This window comes from Dendronephthya gigantea, unplaced genomic scaffold (assembly GCF_004324835.1).
Source record: "Dendronephthya gigantea isolate DGI-Jeju-01 unplaced genomic scaffold, DenGig_1.0 000133F, whole genome shotgun sequence".
Lineage (NCBI taxonomy): Eukaryota > Metazoa > Cnidaria > Anthozoa > Malacalcyonacea > Nephtheidae > Dendronephthya > Dendronephthya gigantea.
In genome coordinates, this window is record NW_021163143.1 from 153,363 (window position 1) to 175,122 (window position 21,760).

A 21,760-nucleotide genomic window follows, 5' to 3' on the forward strand; every position below is an offset into this window, starting at 1 on the left:
TCACTTCGAATAAAATGTATTTTAATTATAATGTAAGGAAAATGTACATGAACATGTGAGGAAAGCTTTGTCTTGTGTTTCTTAACACACTTTGTTGTTTCGAAGAAGCTCTTCCAAGATGTTAACAACTTCATGGAATGTTGGTCGGTGATTTGGATTTGCGTCCCAACATTGGAGCATAAAATTATACCTCAAAACATAAAAAATATAATTGTTAGCATCAGATTTGCCAAAATTTCCTTGCATACATGGTGATTCCTGTACACCAGCTCTATACTTGCCAAAAAATAATAAAAATCCACCTACGTTTCACTTGATGTTTCGTCCGGTTGTGACAAACGATATCCCTCTCGTACATGGCTGACAAAATCTTCGACATCAAATTCTTGATATGGAGTGCAGCCTGTGACGTTAAAATATGTGGACAAGGTATCATTATTGAAACTCTCTTCAGCAACCTCCAGTATAATACCAGTCATTAAATATTATGAAAATTAAGGCTTCAATAAGTAGTTGTGGACCTTCGTAAATCGTTTGAAAGTGAAAGAAATCCCAGGAGTTGAAAGTGGGATGAAAGAGACGCATGCTTACATGCATGATCAATGTGGGATAAAAGAGACGATTGTAGATCAATGTGGGATAAAAGAGACGCATGCATGCATGATCAATGAGGGATGAAAGAGACGCATGTAGATCAATGTGGGATAAAAGGGACACATGCATAAACCTGGTTAAATGATTGCGTAGATATTCCTACATAAAATATTTAAGATAAGAGTCATAAGACGGAGAAAATTATAAATCAGCGCAGAAAATCGTACATGATGGCAAAAATTTCTCGTTTTAACCAAACAAAAGGAATAAAATAAAAAATTCATAATGCATACTGACCCCTTGTCTCAATCTCCCACATGACAACAGCGAATGACCACCTTCAAGAATAAAACAATGATTGGCTCGGGAAGTCAGGAATTAAGTTATAAGTTGCATGGATGATCTTAGATTTCACTCATAGGTACATAAACATCAAAAGATCTATTATATATATATCGCGATGCCAGAAAAGGCTGTGATAAATAACATCTTTTATCATTATATTCAACCCCTTCTTTGAAAGGCAACCATTGTAGGTAAAACAACACTGCTGTTTATAAGATCTATTTCACTCGTTGGTGTGAAAATTCGAGCTACTGCGTTCTGAACTTTCTGGATTTGATCAAGAGCCAGAGGTATTCGACATAAACCATGTATATGTATAAACAATGCGTTTGCATATCGGGTCGGTAACCAGTGCATGTACTAAATCTCGGCAGATTTAATTTAATTTAATTTCTCGGCAGAGATATTACTTAGTCCATGCAGTATGGTAGCTAAATATAGTCGTTTCCTCTCAACTCACACATCACTTTTTGTTGTGTAGAGTCCATTAGTTAAAGCTTCTATGGCCAACCATCGAACTGCTAAATTTTGCTAGAAAGAGATTATATATAACCATCAAGCTTAATTCATACGAAAATTGGGATCACTCTTAAATGTCTAACTTCTTTTAAAAGGAAATATTTAAGAACACCTTTATACGCAAATTACCTGAGAAATGTTGTGGTACGATCCTCGTTTGTAAGTGTCCCGCGAAACACCGAAGTTCGATATTTTTGGAGTAAAATCATCAGTCAAAAGAATGTTTCTAGCTGCTAAATCCTGATGGACAATCTTAAAAAACATAGATTAATGACATACTCATACCTTCACTAGTGGGGCAGAAACTGCAATTCATAGGTGGCAGTTGGGGGGGGGGAGGCACTTGCTCTGCCTATAGCCTGCTAAAAAGGCCCTGTTTCGAGCGAAAAATGTTAGCGTTATTGAAAAAAATCACCATGCAGCCCATTATTGTGAGGTTGAAAAATGCCTCTACCTGCGAGTTAGTCAGCCATCTCTATATATACTTAACGATGATAAAATAATGATGGCATGCATGCAAATCACTATTGAATAGCGTCTCTTACCCCTGAATTTGTAAGATGTGTCATTCCTTTTGCAATTTCTTTAGCTATTTGTATTTTAGTCTTTTTTGTCAACATTTGTTTATTTTTCTTCTTTTCTCTCAAATTACTCTCGAGAGTCCCACGAGAACAAAACTCTAGAACTAAAAGTAAAGGACCTAGAAAATAAGAACAGACTATAAATCAATATATTAGAAACTATTCTCACAAGTTGTAGGCTCTAAAGTTAAGGCCGAAAGTAACTTTTTTGTTTTTCTTTTATTGTTCAACTCATAACAAATTATCAGCAAATTATCCAAATCAGTTGTCAAATAAATTATTGAGAAAAATAAAGTTTACGCAGGCAAATGACAAACGAAGTCAGTGCATGGCTCTACTAATTACGTCAATACGACTCGGTACAAGAACGCCGAACCAGTTTAAATAATTTATTTATATTTATATATAATTAACTCACCATCTTTACTTGTGCAAGCACCAATCAAGTTCATAATATTTTCATGGACGCTTACTGCAGAAATGGTGGTCAGTTCATTCATTAGATCATTGTGGTCAATCACTTTCGCGTTTTCTTAAACATCAAATGGTAAAAGCGTGTTAATTTGTTTATCATTTATCACTCTATATATATAATGTTCATTGCAATATATTTAGCAAAACTGTCCCATAGTGTCGCATACTCACACAATACAAAGTGATAAAATCCCAAACTGCATCACAATCATGCACATGTGATGTGACAATATAAAACTGACAACAATGTTTAAAAAAGAAACTGAATAATGAGTCACCTTTTAGCAGTTTAACAGAACATGCCGTTCTTTTTTCCTCAAGAGGGGAAAAAATAGTTCCCCGTACAACTTGAAAGTTGAAATTTCCTGGAATTAGGACTTCATCGGATATTCGAATCAAGTTTCTGAGAATTTCCTTCCATGCTGAATTCATCTCACCGTCTGAGAATGCCACGTTTTGATAAGTATTTTCTTTTTCATTTTCCCTTTCGATCATTTGAAAAGATGTCTAAAGATGCATGGTATTATTTCAGAGAACATGAAGGAGAACAAAATATAAACTTTTTCCTTTAATTCATTTTTCTATGCATATTAATTGTGCTCTTCTTCTTATCCTTCAGGTATCAACTTACTTTCACTTCTCTTCTGTTCGAATCGGATTTCCTATCTTCAAGTTTCCAAACATCGCTATGAAAAACTCGTCTTGTAACGTAGATTATCATCAACAGTACAACAACACCAGCGAGGCCGATTATAGGACCAATATAGTACCATAGGGGGATAACTAAAATAATCACACATCATAGTATCTATTAGAACATTAGAATTATTGTTATATATTATCATTGAACGACTTATTTGACATCGTGCATGATAACTCTTAAGATATTTTATTTGTATCCAAAGCAGGCGAGAGAGTGGAGAGGAAAGAGGTGAAGCAGAATGCCCGAGACTGCTCAAAATGGGCCTGAGCGTAAGAAATGCTCTTGTTGAAGTTTGCCCATGTCGCTCGATCGCCTTGTAGCCACAAGGACTTGCTAAGTAAACACGAAAAACAAAAACGATGGAGACGATAAGGTCTGGAACAAATGGGGGTCCGCGCACTTTAATTTGTCCCTGGCCCAAAAGGACACCATGGATAATATGGCTCTTATTTCTTTTTGTATTGCATGCATGTAATACTACAAACCTTCCACTTTTTTAGTTTTAATTTCCATTCTGCTGCTTTTTTTACCAAGGCCGTACGCGTTCTCAGCAATTATTATTATAATATAGAACGTATCACTCTCCAGGTTATCCAATTGAGTATTGGTTAATTGTTCAGCATTGATAGTGTTATTAGACCAGATCTTCGAACCATACTTTAAATAAGTGATGTAATATTGCTCGATAGAAAACATCTCATGAAGTTCCGGAGGTTCCCAGTAAATATGAACCCTTGTTTCTTTAATATCGGAATATGTGACGTTGGCTGGTGGAGGAGGTGGCACTGGATGTTGATAGAGAAAAAACTGAAAAACTTTTCGCATAAACCGATCACAAAACTCGGGTGTTATGAAACTAATTCCCGTAGAGAATATTAAGTAAACTCTGCATGTTCACCGCACAGCGCTTCCTGTTGTAGCTCGGAAATTACCTTTAAGTTTTATTGCGCCAGGGACAACCTGTATGTTTCCAATACGACCTGTCTTCAATTGTTTATTTATTTTACGGCCAATCTTCACTGCAACAACATCATTTGATTCTTTTGACGGTTTTAGAACTTTGACGATGACTCGAAATATTACCTTGACACTTCCGTTGCTGTATAAGGGAAAATCAAATGGATGGATCAACACTGGATGCATGGAAAATGCATCTTTTGCATAGCTTTGCAATTCATTGCAATTGAATTATCGTGAACAAACTTTGGCATGCATGGCTACGTACGTGAACCCAAGAATTTCTATGTCTTCGAATCCAGGAGTGTTATTGAAAAAATTATAAAGCTGAAACAAAAAACGATTCTTGATGCAATTAATTAAACGATGCAAGTATAGCTACTCGGAGAAAGCTAGGTTGATGAAGACAATGCTGCACTGCCTGCACATTATTTCCATTTTTTTTACTATAACAAAATACCTCAGTATAAACGTCATTTTCGAGTTTTTTATACGTCGGAGAGGACTTGTTTTTCAAATCTTCCACGAATGTTTTGTTAGAAAGCTTTATCTCCACATCAATATCAACGATGACTGTGAGAAGATCGAGAGAGAGTATGCTGAGAAATGAACTGTATTCCGTTGTTCAAAGCTATATTCATCATTTAAATGTCAAGATTACCTGGTTTGATTATTACTTTTGTTGTGTAGGAGTCGTAACCAAGTGGGTTTGATGCGTGGCATTGATATGTTCCAGAATCTTCTAACCGTGCATTAAAAATTGTAAAATTTCCATCGGATTTCTCTGATGTACGTTTTAATTCCACGAACTTGCCATCCGAAGCAGCACGTTTCCATAAGATGATAGGATGAGGATCAGCGATCACGTTGCAAACTAGGGTCACGTTGGTTTCGACAAACTGTGTGATATTTGAAGGCGATCTTGATGTTATTTGCGGAGGGCCTGAAATTTGGTAAACGATTAGGGTTTAATTAAATGCTACTCAGTAAATTAAGCATGGATATGATAGATATTATCGTACCTTTACACTCTTTCCCATCACCAAAGAATCCTTTGAAGCAATCACAAAGGTAGGTTCCAACTGCATTTTCACAATGGGCGTACTCGTGACAGGAATTGAATTCTTTCTTCGCACATTCATCAAAATCTATAATATATGCGCGGACATATTTTGTATATCAATTGCTTTTATATCAGTTGTTGCTACGTCTTTGTGTTTGATATAGTAAAGTTATAAACTATTTTAGTAATTTTATCCATAATACATACTTTGATATACTAGTGTACGGACACAATAATACCTTTCTCCCTTGTATACAATTTGTCAAATCTATATCCAGCAATTGTGTTAGCTTTGTTTAACTCTTTCACAAGTTTTTTTGGATCTTCTCTGAATTGAGTGTCCAACGAGACGACAACCAGCACCACAACACTTCCCTTCCTATATGTTAAAATTACAGAATATTGATTCATTACTCTGTTTTAAGAATACCCATGCAGAAGAGCATTGGATTTATTCCAGCCCCAAAAACTAATTATTTTCTTTAAGAAACGTCATTATTTATTGAATCCTGCAACTGCGGTAGCACTGCAATCCTGAACTATTATTCTATGAAATGTTTCCTCAAAATGAGGTATCGCTTGAGAATACAAATAACAAGCCACGTTTCAGTTCAAAAATTTCAGAATTTTATATAATATAGCGCTGTCATACTTACTGAAAACTGAAAACCCATGAACTTATGTAATGAAAACCAATTTCAGACTTTTTGAAGATATCCGTGAGCTTATAAACAAAAAAAAATCCCGAAAGTTAGAACAACATATAAAAAACGAAGGAAAGGAAACTTTTCTGTGCCTTACCGAGTTTTCAAGTCTAAATTTCAAGTTCTTGTACTGACTCGACGTTTCATCCAATAATTTGTTTGAAAATTTATAATCGATCAACCGTATACTCAGCTGGTATTTCATATTATTCTTATCTGCAAAATATGTATTATAGATTGTGATAATTGGTTGTTTTAGGGTCAGTATTCTATTTGAAAATTATGTTTGAGTGACTTGGGGCCGCTGTTGTATAAAAAGGTGAAGTTAACTCTTATAACTTGTGTTTACAGGACGATCGCTTCATCATGCAAGAAACCCATTGACATGCACTGTCTTCACTATGCACAACAAAGATTTTATAGCCAGGTTTGAGACGGTATATCAACTGAATCCTATACCATCATCGGAAAACGTCCTCATAGGAGGAGAAGCCAATGTCGTTTCATGTGTTTTTTCAATAACACGTTCTCGAACAACATTAATATGAACACAGCTTCATATGTCAAACTTACTTTCTTTAGTCGTTACAAATATAACCGTTACATTTTGAAAACGACCAAACACTGTTCTTCCAGTTATAGACACAATATAAGTTGTTTTGGGGCGTAGACCAGAGAATATTGCACCGGTTGTTTTCGTCAAATGAGATTTCTTCAAGATATGATCCACTGAAGATACATTTACTTCAAATGTTACTTGCTCACCACTCCAAAACCTTTTTGAAATAGGTTTCCATGAGATCTTGACTCCTGTTGCACTTGTTTTTGGGTCCTCTTCCAAAACGACAGGTCCAGATGAAACTAGACATTTTTTAAAGGAAGTGAAAATAGCTAATTATATAAAAAAAGTTTTCTCTCCTTTACAGCTCTTGCGTATGCCAAAAAATTCTATCATACAAATGATAGAATAGATCTCCTAGATATACCTTCCTCCCATGTACCCTATACATTGTATTATACGGTTAAATACATTCTATATATTTTCATAGAATTCTCCATGACACATCTGGAAGGTTTTCTTACTTACTTCCAATTGTTAAAATGAAGGGTGCAGAGAAACGAGATGCAGCACCAATGGTTGCCTTACACTGGTATCTTCCTGTGTAATTTTGTCTTGCATTAATCACTGGGGTGGATATATTTGATCCTCGCCAACGCCATTTAAATAAAGGAATACCGTCTTTAACGAGTTCGACTATTTGGATGTGCTGAATAGAAATCCAATCCTCTCTATGACACGTAAACTGCATATCTGTACCCTCCACAATATACTTGGAAATATATGTCGAGATTTTAACAGAAGGTATACCTGTAATACAGCAATGGTACTATAGCTATATATAAGTACTATACATTCATGTCAGGAAAAGGCAGTAAGCTTCTGAGATATTTCGAATATTTACTTTAAGAATACCCTGAATGTATGTTTAAAATATACCATACAAACCTTTAACTCTGATGTGAATTAGTTGCGAAACTTTGCCGACTTGGTTGGACGCAACACAGGAGTAATCACCATCATCATTTATCGAAGCATTGAAAATTTTCAAATGATTTCCCTTTATTAATATTCTAGAATTTTGCGCAATTGGTTCACCTTTAAAATACCATGTAACTGCAGGATATGGAACTCCGTCTGTATGGCAGCTCAAGCTTATATTTTCTCCTTGGTGAAGATTTCTGTCACCCGTTACATAACAATCATCTAGATCTACAATCATAAAACACATTAATTGAGTTACAGAAATGTTTGGAACACCTACAACAACAATAACAACAACAACAACAACAACAACAACACCACATTTCGTTACTGTTCTACCTTGTTCTGGTGTCGCCGATAAAACAGTTTATTAATGATAGTCACTTACACCATACTTTTAGCTCAACTTTCATCGATGCTACACTCCAAAAAGAAGTTCTTATTTCGCAGCTGTAGTTTCCGGCCGTATCTCTGGAAACATTGACGTACAAACTTCCATTTGATAGCAAAACGTATGGAGTTCCTGGTTCATCGTAATGAATTTGTTGATTTTCTTTAAACCAATATGGCAGGATTTTACAACCACAATTACAAGACAGAATAACAGAACTGTTTTCAAAAACTGTTGGAGTCTTAGGTGTCACAAATAAGTATGCAGGTCCTAGATAAATGAAAGTTAAACGCTTATTTCAAAGTTAGTGAAAAGGCCAGGCTGACATACTAGAAAGGAAACGCGAAGTTGGATTGTTGGTTCCCGCTCAGTTTGCAGTATATACATGCACGGTAAATAAACGACATCGTCGACATGCATCTAGATGTTAGACGCGGAATTACTTAGAAGAAGAAAAAACTATTCAGTAGAACTGTTATATGAGCCCGGTTTTTAAAGATATGCAACAGTAAAACTCTGATGTTATATACTGGCTGAGATCAAATTCTCAATCGTTCATGTTATTGTAACGGTTAGCATCAGGCAAAACAAATATCGTCTGTCATTATCATATATATGCCGCAAAAAACTTGAGCCATACATACGTGATTGATTAGTTCGGGATGTGACAAAAACTTTAGAACCATTTCCAATACTAGTTATGGCGTTTAAAGACACGTTGTATTCCGAATAAGGTTCTGAAAAACGACGAATAAGCAATAAATACTCAAGATAATGCAAGCCAACTCGCAATAACGTTATTTCACCATGATAATAGTGGAAATATTATACATCCATTTCAAAATATAAGTAGGATGAAGAGTGACGCAAATTGCATGCAACATTTCCATTACCTAATTCATCTATTTGAAACGATTTCTTGGTTCCATCAATTACAATCTCTGTTCTTAAAACGTTAATACTGGTCACGTTTTTATCATCTTTTATCATCCTCCAACCAATCCTATATCCAGTTATAACTCCATTAGGATCAGACGGTGAATCCCAAGATAGATTGAGGACGTTTTCAGAAATTGATATAAGTTGTACTCTTTGTGGTTTACCAGGTACTGTATAAAAATTAGGAGAGAAACAATTATTAAATATATATACTGCATTATTAGCGTCTACTGAGTGAAGCTTAGCGAACTCGTTGCTTTCAACAACTAAAAACACTTGATTATGCATCGGATTTCATAATGTTTCGTTATATCAGTACGTACCATGCACTCATGAGCACATGTTACACTTTCGATGATACATACGTGATTGTTTGGTTCGAGATGCGACATAAACTGCAGAACCATTTCCAATACGAGTTATAGCGTTTATAGAAACGATGTACACCGAATAAGGTTCTGAAAACAAAGAATAAGCAGCAAATAGCAAAGAATAATACTTGAAATCACGCTGAAGGAAGCTCAGAAAAACGACATTCATGCATGAACATCATGCACCTATTTATTTCAAAATGAGTATTATGAAGAATAAAATATTTCAACTCTCCCAACGAAGGCTGGAACATCAGAGTTTTGTTGCATGTTTGGTTAGAGGTCATTTTGGAGTTTTCAAATTTACATACCAATCATTCAGTCAGGCAAGGATAGTGACACAATATTATATAATAGTCTGTCTATATAGGGCTTGGTTAAATTAGAATAATTAAAAAATAAGTATATTATAAAGACTGCAATAATTAAGTGTCCATTTTCATTACCCAATTTTTTTATTTGATACGATACAGCAGTTCCATCATTTATAATCCTCACTCTTGAATTTTGAGGAACGGACATGTTTTTGTCATCTTCTATCATCTCCCAAATAACACGGTATCCTATTATTATCCCGTTAGGATCAGACGGTGACTCCCAAGTTAGATTGAGTACAGTTGCTGAAACTGGTATCAGCTGAACATTTCCTGGTTCACCAGGTACTATATGAAAACCACGAAATAAACAACTTTTTTAGTCATTAGCAGGTAAAAACATTTTTTAAAGGATTAAAACTCTTTTAGTTTGTCAAAAAACCGTTCACAATGTCTCTGATCCATGCTTAAAAAGGAAAAACTATCAACAAATTTATAGCCTTCTATACTTCAGAGCCATTTTGAACTCGTGAATGTCGAAAATTGACTTTGAAGATAAGGAATTTTGTGTGTATAAAAGGGATCAAAGATTGATGGTCATATACATACGTGATTCATTGGTACGAGATGTGACATAAACTTTAGAACCATTTCCAATACTAGTTATAGCATTTAGGGACACGTTGTACACCGAAAAGGCCGCTAAAGACAAAGAATAAACGATTAATATTCAAGATATTAATCGCATAATCACACAATAACGTGGTTTTAAAAACATTTTGCGGGAATGCTCACATAACCATGCAACGGAAAATTTTTTTATCTTCTTTGGACAGTTGCATGGTGCATATGTGATAAAAGTCATTCAAATAAGACGTCTCCATGCATACACGCAGCTTTGTTATACTGGAATATATATTAAAAGAGTATTATGAAAACTGAAATGATTTGCGCCATTTTCATTACCCAGTCCTTCTATTGGATACGATACTGTGTTTCCATTATTTATAATCTTCACGCTTGAATATCGAGGAAGGTGCGTGTTCTTATTGTCATCTTCTATCATCTCCCAAATAACACGGTATCCTATTATTATTCCGTTAGGATCAGACGGTGACTTCCAAGTTAGATTGAGTACTGTTGCTGAAACTGATATCAGCTGAACACTTCCTGGTTCACCAGGTACTATATGAAAACCACGAGATAAACAACTCTTTTAGTCATTAGCAGGTAAAAACATTTTTAAAAGATTAATACTCTTTTAGTAATTCAGATTGCTAAAAATCCGTTGACAATGTCACTGATCCATGCAATGAAATGGTTTTAAATGAATTTTGTGAAGATATTTCGTATGAATACTTTCAGATATCCTATCCGTGCATGTTGTTTTTATTATTCAAAAGTCTGTGATTAATTGGTCATACATACGTGATTGTTTTGTTCGATATTTGACAAAAACTTGAGGACCATTTCCAATACGAGTTTGAGCATTTAAAGACACGTTGTACACCGAATAAGGTTCTAAGAAGACAACGACGACGCGAGTCAAACATCATATAAACTGTCTGTTATATTTAAATAAAAATGCCTGGATCAAAATTTCATATTTAATCATTCCTTAAAAAAGAATTAAGCGAAGTACTTGTAAAAACTAATTCTTTAAACTCAAATTCTCAAATTTCACAAGCAGGCACTCTATTGATTAGAAATTCATACCAATGACGATACTATGAAGGTCTACGAATGCATCGAAATGTTAAATTCTTACCTAAATTCTGAATCGAGTGCATCCTGGTTTTTGCGCTCAGTGCAGACGAAATACGAGTCAAAACGTTGACAGATTGATCCAAGTCGTTCTTAATCATCCTCCATGTTATATAATATCCAGTGATGACCCCGTTGGGATCGGCTGGTGGTTGCCACGTGATGTTTAGTTGAGATGACGACACGGAAATTATCTTAACACTGGCGGGGGCACTAGGAACTAACAGCAAAATAGTTTGTAAAGTTTCAGTTCTATGATCGGATGATAGTTTAGGTGAGTATGAAATCTCTTTATATTTAACTATAATTTCATGGTGATGGAAAATATTGAACATTTTACAGTAAGGGTAAAAACGGTACGGTGTCCGTGAGCAACAAATAATTGTTTATCCATCCTTCATGTGTGGTGCAATTAACTTTCAAAATCTTTCACGTTGCCTTTTATTACAGATTGTCGTGACTTGATTTCTGGCATTTCAATTTAAAAGTTAATGGCACCATGCAAGAAAGACCGTGGTTCACGGACCAAAAGCTTTGGAGTAATAAATACACCCTGGTGTACCTAAATAAACTGAATATTTATGTTTTAAATATGCCAAATTACAAGGGTATCTGCATGCAATGAAATGGTGTTAAATGCATTTCTGAAGATATTTCGCATCAATATTTGCAGATATTACCTATACTTATGCATGTTATTTTATTCTTAAAACGTCTGTTGTTAATAGGTCATACATACGTGATTCATTGGTACGAGATGTGACATGAACTTTAGAACCATTTCCAATACTAGTTATAGCATTTAGGGACACGTTGTACACCGAATAAGCCGCTAAAGACAAAGAATAAAATATTAACATTCAAGATATGATGCATGCACAGAATCACACAATAACGTGGCTTGAAAAATGAGTTTACGAGAAATATCATGCACCAATATCAAAATGATCATCATATAAACTCCCCTAACGAAGGGCATTAGGTCAGAACGTCATTGTTTTTCTCAATTTTGGGCAGTTGCTTGATTATATATGGGAATATAATAAAAGAGTATTATGATGACTGTAATAATTTTCGCCATTATCATTACCCAAATTTTCTATTTGATCCGACATTGCGTTTCCATCATTTATAATCTTCACGCTTGAATATCGAGGAACGTGCGTGTTCTTATTGTCATCTTCTATCATCTCCCAAATAACACGGTATCCTATTATTATCCCGTTAGGATCAGACGGTGACTTCCAAGTTAGATTGAGTACAGTTGCTGAAACTGGTATCAGCTGAACATTTCCTGGTTCACCAGGTACTATATGAAAACCGCGAGATAAACAACTCTTTTAGTTATTAACAGGTTAAAACATTTTTAAAGGATTAATAGGATTTATTTTAGTTTGTTAAAATCCGTTCACATTGTCCCTAATCCATGATTAAAAAGGAAAAAGTATCAAACAAATTTATAGCCTTCTATACTTCAGACTTATTTTAAAGTCATGAATGTCAACAATTGACTTGGAAGCTAAGGAATTTTTTGTGTGTATAAAAGGGATCAAAGATCGATGGTCATATACATACGTGATTCATTGGTACGAGATGTGACATTAACTTTAGAACCATTTCCAATACTAGTTATAGCATTTAGGGACACGTTGTATACCGAATAAGCCGCTAAAGACAAAAGAATAAAATATTAATATTCAAGATGTGATGTGCAGAATCACACAATAACGCGTGGTTTTAAAAACATTTTGCGAGAATACTCATATAACCATGCAACGGAAAAGTTTTTTATCTTCTTTGGACAGTTGCATGGTGCATATGTGATAAGAAGTCATTCAAGTAAGACGTCGCCATGAATACACGCAGCTTTGTTATACTGGAATATATATTAAAACGAGTCTTGTGAAAACTGAAATAATTTGCACCATTTCCATTACCCAGTCCTTCTATTTGATACGATACTGCAGTTCCATCATTTATAACCCTCACTCTTGAATTTTGAGAAACGGACATGTTTTTGTCATCTTCTATCATCTCCCAAATAACACGGTATCCTATTATTATCCCGTTAGGATCAGACGGTGACTTCCAAGTTAGATTGAGTACAGTTTCTGAAACTGGTATCAGCTGAACACTTCCTGGTTCACCAGGTACTATATGAAAACCATGAGATAACAACTCTTTTAGTCATTAACAGGTAAAAACATTTTTAATGGATTAATACTCTTTTAGTAATTTAGTTTGCTAAAAATCTGTTGACAATGTCACTGATCCATGCAATGAAATGGTTTTAAATGAATTTTGTGCAGATATTTCGCAGGAATGCTTTCCGGCAAATATCCTACCCATGCATGTTGTTTTTATTATTCAAAAGTCTGTGATCAATTGGTCATACATACGTGATTGTTTTGTTCGAGATTTGACAAAAACTTGAGGACCATTTCCAATACGTGTTTGAGCATTTAAAGACAGGTTGTACACCGAATAAGGTTCTAAGAAGACAACGACGACGCGAGTCAAACATCATATAAACTGTCTGTTATATTTAAATAAAAATGCCTGGATCAACATTTCATATTTAATCATTCCTTAAAAAAGAATTAAGCGAAGTACTTGTAAAAACTAATTCTTTAAACTCAAATTCTCAAATTTCACAAGCAGGCACTCTATTGATTAGAAATTCATACCAATGACGATACTATGAAGGTCTACGAATGCATCGAAATGTTAAATTCTTACCTAAATTCTGAATCGAGTGCATCCTGGTTTTTGCGCTCAGTGCAGACGAAATACGAGTCAAAACGTTGACAGATTGATCCAAGTCGTTCTTAATCATCCTCCATGTTATATAATATCCAGTGATGACCCCGTTGGGATCGGCTGGTGGTTGCCACGTGATGTTTAGTTGAGATGACGACACGGAAATTATCTTAACACTGGCGGGGGCACTAGGAACTAACAGCAAAATAGTTTGTAAAGTTTCAGTTCTATGATCGGATGATAGTTTAGGTGAGTATGAAATCTCTTTATATTTAACTATAATTTCATGGTGATGGAAAATATTGAACATTTTACAGTAAGGGTAAAAACGGTACGGTGTCCGTGAGCAACAAATAATTGTTTATCCATCCTTCATGTGTGGTGCAATTAACTTTCAAAATCTTTCACGTTGCCTTTTATTACAGATTGTCGTGACTTGATTTCTGGCATTTCAATTTAAAAGTTAATGGCACCATGCAAGAAAGACCGTGGTTCACGGACCAAAAGCTTTGGAGTAATAAATACACCCTGGTGTACCTAAATAAACTGAATATTTATGTTTTAAATATGCCAAATTACAAGGGTATCTGCATGCAATGAAATGGTGTTAAATGCATTTCTGAAGATATTTCGCATCAATATTTGCAGATATTACCTATACTTATGCATGTTATTTTATTCTTAAAACGTCTGTTGTTAATAGGTCATACATACGTGATTCATTGGTACGAGATGTGACATGAACTTTAGAACCATTTCCAATACTAGTTATAGCATTTAGGGACACGTTGTACACCGAATAAGCCGCTAAAGACAAAGAATAAAATATTAACATTCAAGATATGATGCATGCACAGAATCACACAATAACATGGTTTGATAAATACGTTTACCAGAAATATCATGCACCAATATCAAAATGATTATCATATAAACTCCCCTAACGAAGGGCATTAGGTCAGAACGTCATTGTTTTTCTCAATTTTGGGCAGTTGCTTGATTATATATGGGAATATATTAAAAGAGTATTATGATGACTAGAATAATTTGCGCCATTTTCATTACCTAAATTTTCTATTGGATACGACACTGCGCTTCCATCATTTATGATCTTCACTGTTGAATTTTGAGGAACAAACGTGTTCTTATTGTCATCTTCTATCATCTCCCAAATAACACGGTATCCTATTATTATCCCGTTAGGATCAGACGGTGACTTCCAAGTTAGATTGAGTACAGTTGCTGAAACTGGTATCACCTGAACATTTCCTGGTTCACCAGGTACTATATGAAAACCGCGAGATAAACAACTCTTTTAGTTATTAACAGGTTAAAACATTTTTAAAGGATTAATAGGATTTATTTTAGTTTGTTAAAATCCGTTCACATTGTCCCTAATCCATGATTAAAAAGGAAAAAGTATCAAACAAATTTATAGCCTTCTATACTTCAGACTTATTTTAAAGTCATGAATGTCAACAATTGACTTGGAAGCTAAGGAATTTTGTGTGTATAAAAGGGATCAAAGATCGATGGTCATATACATACGTGATTCATTGGTACGAGATGTGACATTAACTTTAGAACCATTTCCAATACTAGTTATAGCATTTAGGGACACGTTGTATACCGAATAAGCCGCTAAAGACAAAAGAATAAAATATTAATATTCAAGATGTGATGTGCAGAATCACACAATAACGCGTGGTTTTAAAAACATTTTGCGAGAATACTCATATAACCATGCAACGGAAAAGTTTTTTATCTTCTTTGGACAGTTGCATGGTGCATATGTGATAAGAAGTCATTCAAGTAAGACGTCGCCATGAATACACGCAGCTTTGTTATACTGGAATATATATTAAAACGAGTCTTGTGAAAACTGAAATAATTTGCACCATTTCCATTACCCAGTCCTTCTATTTGATACGATACTGCAGTTCCATCATTTATAACCCTCACTCTTGAATTTTGAGAAACGGACATGTTTTTGTCATCTTCTATCATCTCCCAAATAACACGGTATCCTATTATTATCCCGTTAGGATCAGACGGTGACTTCCAAGTTAGATTGAGTACAGTTTCTGAAACTGGTATCAGCTGAACACTTCCTGGTTCACCAGGTACTATATGAAAACCATGAGATAACAACTCTTTTAGTCATTAACAGGTAAAAACATTTTTAATGGATTAATACTCTTTTAGTAATTTAGTTTGCTAAAAATCTGTTGACAATGTCACTGATCCATGCAATGAAATGGTTTTAAATGAATTTTGTGCAGATATTTCGCAGGAATGCTTTCCGGCAAATATCCTACCCATGCATGTTTTTTATTATTCAAAAGTCTGTGATCAATTGGTCATACATACGTGATTGTTTTGTTCGAGATTTGACAAAAACTTGAGGACCATTTCCAATACGTGTTTGAGCATTTAAAGACAGGTTGTACACCGAATAAGGTTCTAAGAAGACAACGACGACGCGAGTCAAACATCATATAAACTGTCTGTTATATTTAAATAAAAATGCCTGGATCAACATTTCATATTTAATCATTCCTTAAAAAAGAATTAAGCGAAGTACTTGTAAAAACTAATTCTTTAAACTCAAATTCTCAAATTTCACAAGCAGGCACTCTATTGATTAGAAATTCATACCAATGACGATACTATGAAGGTCTACGAATGCATCGAAATGTTAAATTCTTACCTAAATTCTGAATCGAGTGCATCCTGGTTTTTGCGCTCAGTGCAGACGAAATACGAGTCAAAACGTTGACAGATTGATCCAAGTCGTTCTTAATCATCCTCCATGTTATATAATATCCAGTGATGACCCCGTTGGGATCGGCTGGTGGTTGCCACGTGATGTTTAGTTGAGATGACGACACGGAAATTATCTTAACACTGGCGGGGCACTAGGAACTAACAGCAAAATAGTTTGTAAAGTTTCAGTTCTATGATCGGATGATAGTTTAGGTGAGTATGAAATCTCTTTATATTTAACTATAATTTCATGGTGATGGAAAATATTGAACATTTTACGGTAAAGGTAAAAACGGTACGGTGTCCGTGAGCAACAAATAATTGTTTATCCATCCTTCATGTGTGGTGCAATTAACTTTCAAAATCTTTCACGTTGCCTTTTATTACAGATTGTCGTGACTTGATTTCTGGCATTTCAATTTAAAAGTTAATGGCACCATGCAAGAAAGACCGTGGTTCACGGACCAAAAGCTTTGGAGTAATAAATACACCCTGGTGTACCTAAATAAACTGAATATTTATGTTTTAAATATGCCAAATTACAAGGGTATCTGCATGCAATGAAATGGTGTTAAATGCATTTCTGAAGATATTTCGCATCAATATTTGCAGATATTACCTATACTTATGCATGTTATTTTATTCTTAAAACGTCTGTTGTTAATAGGTCATACATACGTGATTCATTGGTACGAGATGTGACATGAACTTTAGAACCATTTCCAATACTAGTTATAGCATTTAGGGACACGTTGTACACCGAATAAGCCGCTAAAGACAAAGAATAAAATATTAACATTCAAGATATGATGCATGCACAGAATCACACAATAACATGGTTTGATAAATACGTTTACCAGAAATATCATGCACCAATATCAAAATGATTATCATATAAACTCCCCTAACGAAGGGCATTAGGTCAGAACGTCATTGTTTTTCTCAATTTTGGGCAGTTGCTTGATTATATATGGGAATATATTAAAAGAGTATTATGATGACTAGAATAATTTGCGCCATTTTCATTACCTAAATTTTCTATTGGATACGACACTGCGCTTCCATCATTTATGATCTTCACTGTTGAATTTTGAGGAACAAACGTGTTCTTATTGTCATCTTCTATCATCTCCCAAATAACACGGTATCCTATTATTATCCCGTTAGGATCAGACGGTGACTTCCAAGTTAGATTGAGTACAGTTGCTGAAACTGGTATCACCTGAACATTTCCTGGTTCACCAGGTACTATATGAAAACCGCGAGATAAACAACTCTTTTAGTTATTAACAGGTTAAAACATTTTTAAAGGATTAATAGGATTTATTTTAGTTTGTTAAAATCCGTTCACATTGTCCCTAATCCATGATTAAAAAGGAAAAAGTATCAAACAAATTTATAGCCTTCTATACTTCAGACTTATTTCAAAGTCATGAATGTCAACAATTGACTTGGAAGCTAAGGAATTTTGTGTGTATAAAAGGGATCAAAGATCGATGGTCATATACATACGTGATTCATTGGTACGAGATGTGACATTAACTTTAGAACCATTTCCAATACTAGTTATAGCATTTAGGGACACGTTGTATACCGAATAAGCCGCTAAAGACAAAAGAATAAAATATTAATATTCAAGATGTGATGTGCAGAATCACACAATAACGCGTGGTTTTAAAAACATTTTGCGAGAATACTCATATAACCATGCAACGGAAAAGTTTTTTATCTTCTTTGGACAGTTGCATGGTGCATATGTGATAAGAAGTCATTCAAGTAAGACGTCGCCATGAATACACGCAGCTTTGTTATACTGGAATATATATTAAAACGAGTCTTGTGAAAACTGAAATAATTTGCACCATTTCCATTACCCAGTCCTTCTATTTGATACGATACTGCAGTTCCATCATTTATAACCCTCACTCTTGAATTTTGAGAAACGGACATGTTTTTGTCATCTTCTATCATCTCCCAAATAACACGGTATCCTATTATTATCCCGTTAGGATCAGACGGTGACTTCCAAGTTAGATTGAGTACAGTTTCTGAAACTGGTATCAGCTGAACACTTCCTGGTTCACCAGGTACTATATGAAAACCATGAGATAACAACTCTTTTAGTCATTAACAGGTAAAAACATTTTTAATGGATTAATACTCTTTTAGTAATTTAGTTTGCTAAAAATCTGTTGACAATGTCACTGATCCATGCAATGAAATGGTTTTAAATGAATTTTGTGCAGATATTTCGCAGGAATGCTTTCCGGCAAATATCCTACCCATGCATGTTGTTTTTATTATTCAAAAGTCTGTGATCAATTGGTCATACATACGTGATTGTTTTGTTCGAGATTTGACAAAAACTTGAGGACCATTTCCAATACGTGTTTGAGCATTTAAAGACAGGTTGTACACCGAATAAGGTTCTAAGAAGACAACGACGACGCGAGTCAAACATCATATAAACTGTCTGTTATATTTAAATAAAAATGCCTGGATCAACATTTCATATTTAATCATTCCTTAAAAAAGAATTAAGCGAAGTACTTGTAAAAACTAATTTTTTAAACTCAAATTCTCAAATTTCACAAGAAGGCACTCTATTGATTAGAAATTCATACCAATGACGATACTATGAAGGTCTACGAATGCATCGAAATGTTAAATTCTTACCTAAATTCTGAATCGAGTGCATCCTGGTTTTTGCGCTCAGTGCAGACGAAATACGAGTCAAAACGCTAACAGATTGATTCAAGTCGTTCTTAATCATCCTCCATGTTATATAATATCCAGTGATGACCCCGTTGGGATCGGCTGGTGGTTGCCACGTGATGTTTAGTTGAGATGACGACACGGAAATTATCTTAACATTGGTGGGGGCACTAGGAACTAACAGCAAAATATATAGTTTGATAATTTGACAATACAACATTTCGGTTCTATGGTTGGATGATAAGTTAGGTGAGCATGAAATCTGTGTATATTTAAACTTATAGCTATGACTTCTTTTTGGAGGTGATCTAAGGGCCTAATTCCACGGGCGGTTTTTCTTGGCGAAATGCGAAATATTTCGCCTGTTTCTTTTGAATTTCGACCACTTAAATAAATCAATTCTGTAGATCGTGTAGATCGGTGTTTAGATATACGAAGACAATGAAACAAACCGTGTTCGTTAGTACAAGCCATTTTGGTTACAATTAAACCATTTCCAGCGCCGTTTATAGCATTCACGGTGACAATGTACTCGGAATGGGCCGCTAAAAATGTGAAAGATATTATTACAGAAGCAGCATTAGGAAATCTTTACAGTATTTTAATACAGGAAAAGATGTGAACCTCACATTTGAGGATCTGACCGAACTATTGAAGGGGGCTCCACAACCTAGTTCACCCGATTTTCTTCGTAACAAACCTACAATCTCAGCGGTATTTCTTTTGCCTTTTCCTGTACTTCATGGCAAAAATTGTACTTCATATATTGACAGGTCGATTTTGCAGAAATTTGGGTATTTATTTCCTCAGTGGTAGATTTGTCCCATTTGTCCAATGTCCCAAGTTTCGTGAAAATTAAAGGTAATGAAGAGAACGACATGTAGCTCAGATATATATAGCTCAGATTATTTGAAGGTATTCTTACTCAGATTTGTTATATCAAATGATAACACATCATCTCTAACAATCTTCGTTTTCAATTCACCATCAACAGGATGATTAGTGTCATTGCCCACGATTTTCCAAGTGATTTTATAACCAGTTATATTGCCATTCTTATTGGACGGTGCTTTCCAAGAAAGTCGCAATTGATGGTGTGACAACGGAGTTAAACTGACCTTCGTGGGTTCACTGGACACTAAATTACCAGCAAAAAGCAAGGAAACGTTATTTAAGCAAAATACTTATCTGTCATAAGGAAATAAATAGTAAGGCTACTGAAGTCGAAAACTAGTGTCCATATTACATTGGGTGGTAGTCCCGAAATGTTTCCAAGTGAATCTTAACTCGTGAATCTTAGTTCAATGTCTTGTCTGCGGGACTTACATTAGCCCTACTGTTTACTTCCTATATTCAATGAGCATCACTATTTGAGAGAACACTATTCTGGCCCTACCAATTCCTAAACGTATCCAATCATGACCCATGTTAAACAACACAACTTAAATCATACCGCTTTCCTTAGTTCTTCCTGTTGTTGACACAAACTCTCCAAATTTGATTGTTTTTGCTCTGAGTTGAATTCGGTATTTACAAAAAGCACCTAATGAAACAAAGAAATGTAGAGGTAGGTACACTTGTACAGGTTTTTATTGCAATTGCTAAAATAATAAATATTTGCTTGAATAACGGATACAATAAAAAAAAGGAAATAAAATAAATTTGCCGAACACCAATCGCGAGACGCCTCAGCATGCACAAAGAGCCGCATTCGTCATAGGCGGGATAACTATTCTTTTAAGAAAAAAATTCTTGTATAGTTGAAAATGAACGTCTGAATCACTTACACAGTTTAGTGGCATTAAAGTTACGTGCGTTTGCTGGTAAGGCGATGTTGGACAAATGGTGGACACAAGGCTCAAAGTCATTTCCATTTCCATCGCGAGTTAGACACAATCTCAATTCATATGTTGTGATGATACCATTTAAAATTACTGGTGGTTTCCAAGAGATATAAAGACTTTCGGACGAATTGGGCATAACAGTAAGATTACGTGGTTTTCCAGGTGCTGGAAGAAATTAAATCAGAAATTAGGCTACGTCACTGCATGTCCCCATCTTCTCATTACAAAAATATTTAAACAAACAATTCAAAATAATCGAGAATAAAAGATCTAACAAACTAACCATCTTGTGAGGTCGTCACACTGAATTTTCCATCCGTGCAGGTTTGTCCAATGGAGTTAATAGAACATATGGTAAAATTATAAGTTGTAAATGGATTTAGACGGGCAACTGCAAAGTTTGGATACAAGCG

The 21,760-nt window shown here is 34.9% G+C and overlaps 1 protein-coding gene across 2 annotated transcripts; it reads right to left on the minus strand.

Moving 5' to 3' along the window:
* Positions 1 to 21,717, minus strand: LOC114536309 (titin-like). Of its 2 annotated transcripts, XM_028557656.1 has the most exons (50): positions 21,631 to 21,717; positions 21,291 to 21,512; positions 20,957 to 21,046; positions 20,429 to 20,641; positions 19,956 to 20,048; positions 19,465 to 19,680; positions 19,125 to 19,217; positions 18,663 to 18,878; positions 18,301 to 18,393; positions 17,918 to 18,036; positions 15,933 to 16,029; positions 15,571 to 15,663; positions 15,088 to 15,306; positions 14,737 to 14,829; positions 14,002 to 14,217; positions 13,662 to 13,754; positions 13,200 to 13,415; positions 12,838 to 12,930; positions 12,353 to 12,571; positions 12,002 to 12,094; positions 11,267 to 11,482; positions 10,927 to 11,019; positions 10,465 to 10,683; positions 10,108 to 10,200; positions 9,631 to 9,846; positions 9,179 to 9,271; positions 8,768 to 8,983; positions 8,519 to 8,611; positions 7,872 to 8,144; positions 7,448 to 7,711; positions 7,028 to 7,309; positions 6,514 to 6,801; positions 6,038 to 6,156; positions 5,893 to 5,960; positions 5,476 to 5,615; positions 5,196 to 5,321; positions 4,835 to 5,116; positions 4,634 to 4,746; positions 4,442 to 4,500; positions 4,149 to 4,315; positions 3,702 to 4,001; positions 3,145 to 3,296; positions 2,792 to 3,020; positions 2,458 to 2,571; positions 2,004 to 2,158; positions 1,588 to 1,710; positions 1,400 to 1,470; positions 892 to 932; positions 307 to 403; positions 1 to 190 (listed from the first exon to the last, which is right to left on the minus strand). In XM_028557656.1, exons 2-50 carry the CDS (start codon positions 21,481 to 21,483, stop codon positions 82 to 84), a joined length of 7,569 nt encoding a protein of 2,522 aa, XP_028413457.1. In that variant the 5' UTR covers positions 21,484 to 21,512; positions 21,631 to 21,717; the 3' UTR covers positions 1 to 81. The 2 variants fall into 2 exon arrangements, with proteins under 2 accessions (XP_028413457.1, XP_028413458.1); XM_028557657.1 differs by lacking the exons at positions 10,108 to 10,200; positions 10,465 to 10,683; positions 10,927 to 11,019; positions 11,267 to 11,482.
* Positions 21,718 to 21,760: the final 43 nt, after the last annotated feature.

What these genes read in the sequence shown, in the direction of transcription:
- LOC114536309 (XM_028557656.1), bottom strand. Translation starts at nt 21,483, where the DNA reads ATGCCCAATTCGTCCGAAAGTCTTTATATCTCTTGGAAACCACCAGTA. An exon ending in GTATCAAATAGAAGGACTGG is followed by an intron (nt 12,931 to 13,199) that starts GTAATGGAAATG and finishes TTTTGTCTTTAG; the next exon opens with CGGCTTATTCGGTATACAAC. An exon ending in TTCTGTTAAACTGCTAAAAG is followed by an intron (nt 2,572 to 2,791) that starts GTGACTCATTAT and finishes TTGATGTTTAAG; the next exon opens with AAAACGCGAAAGTGATTGAC.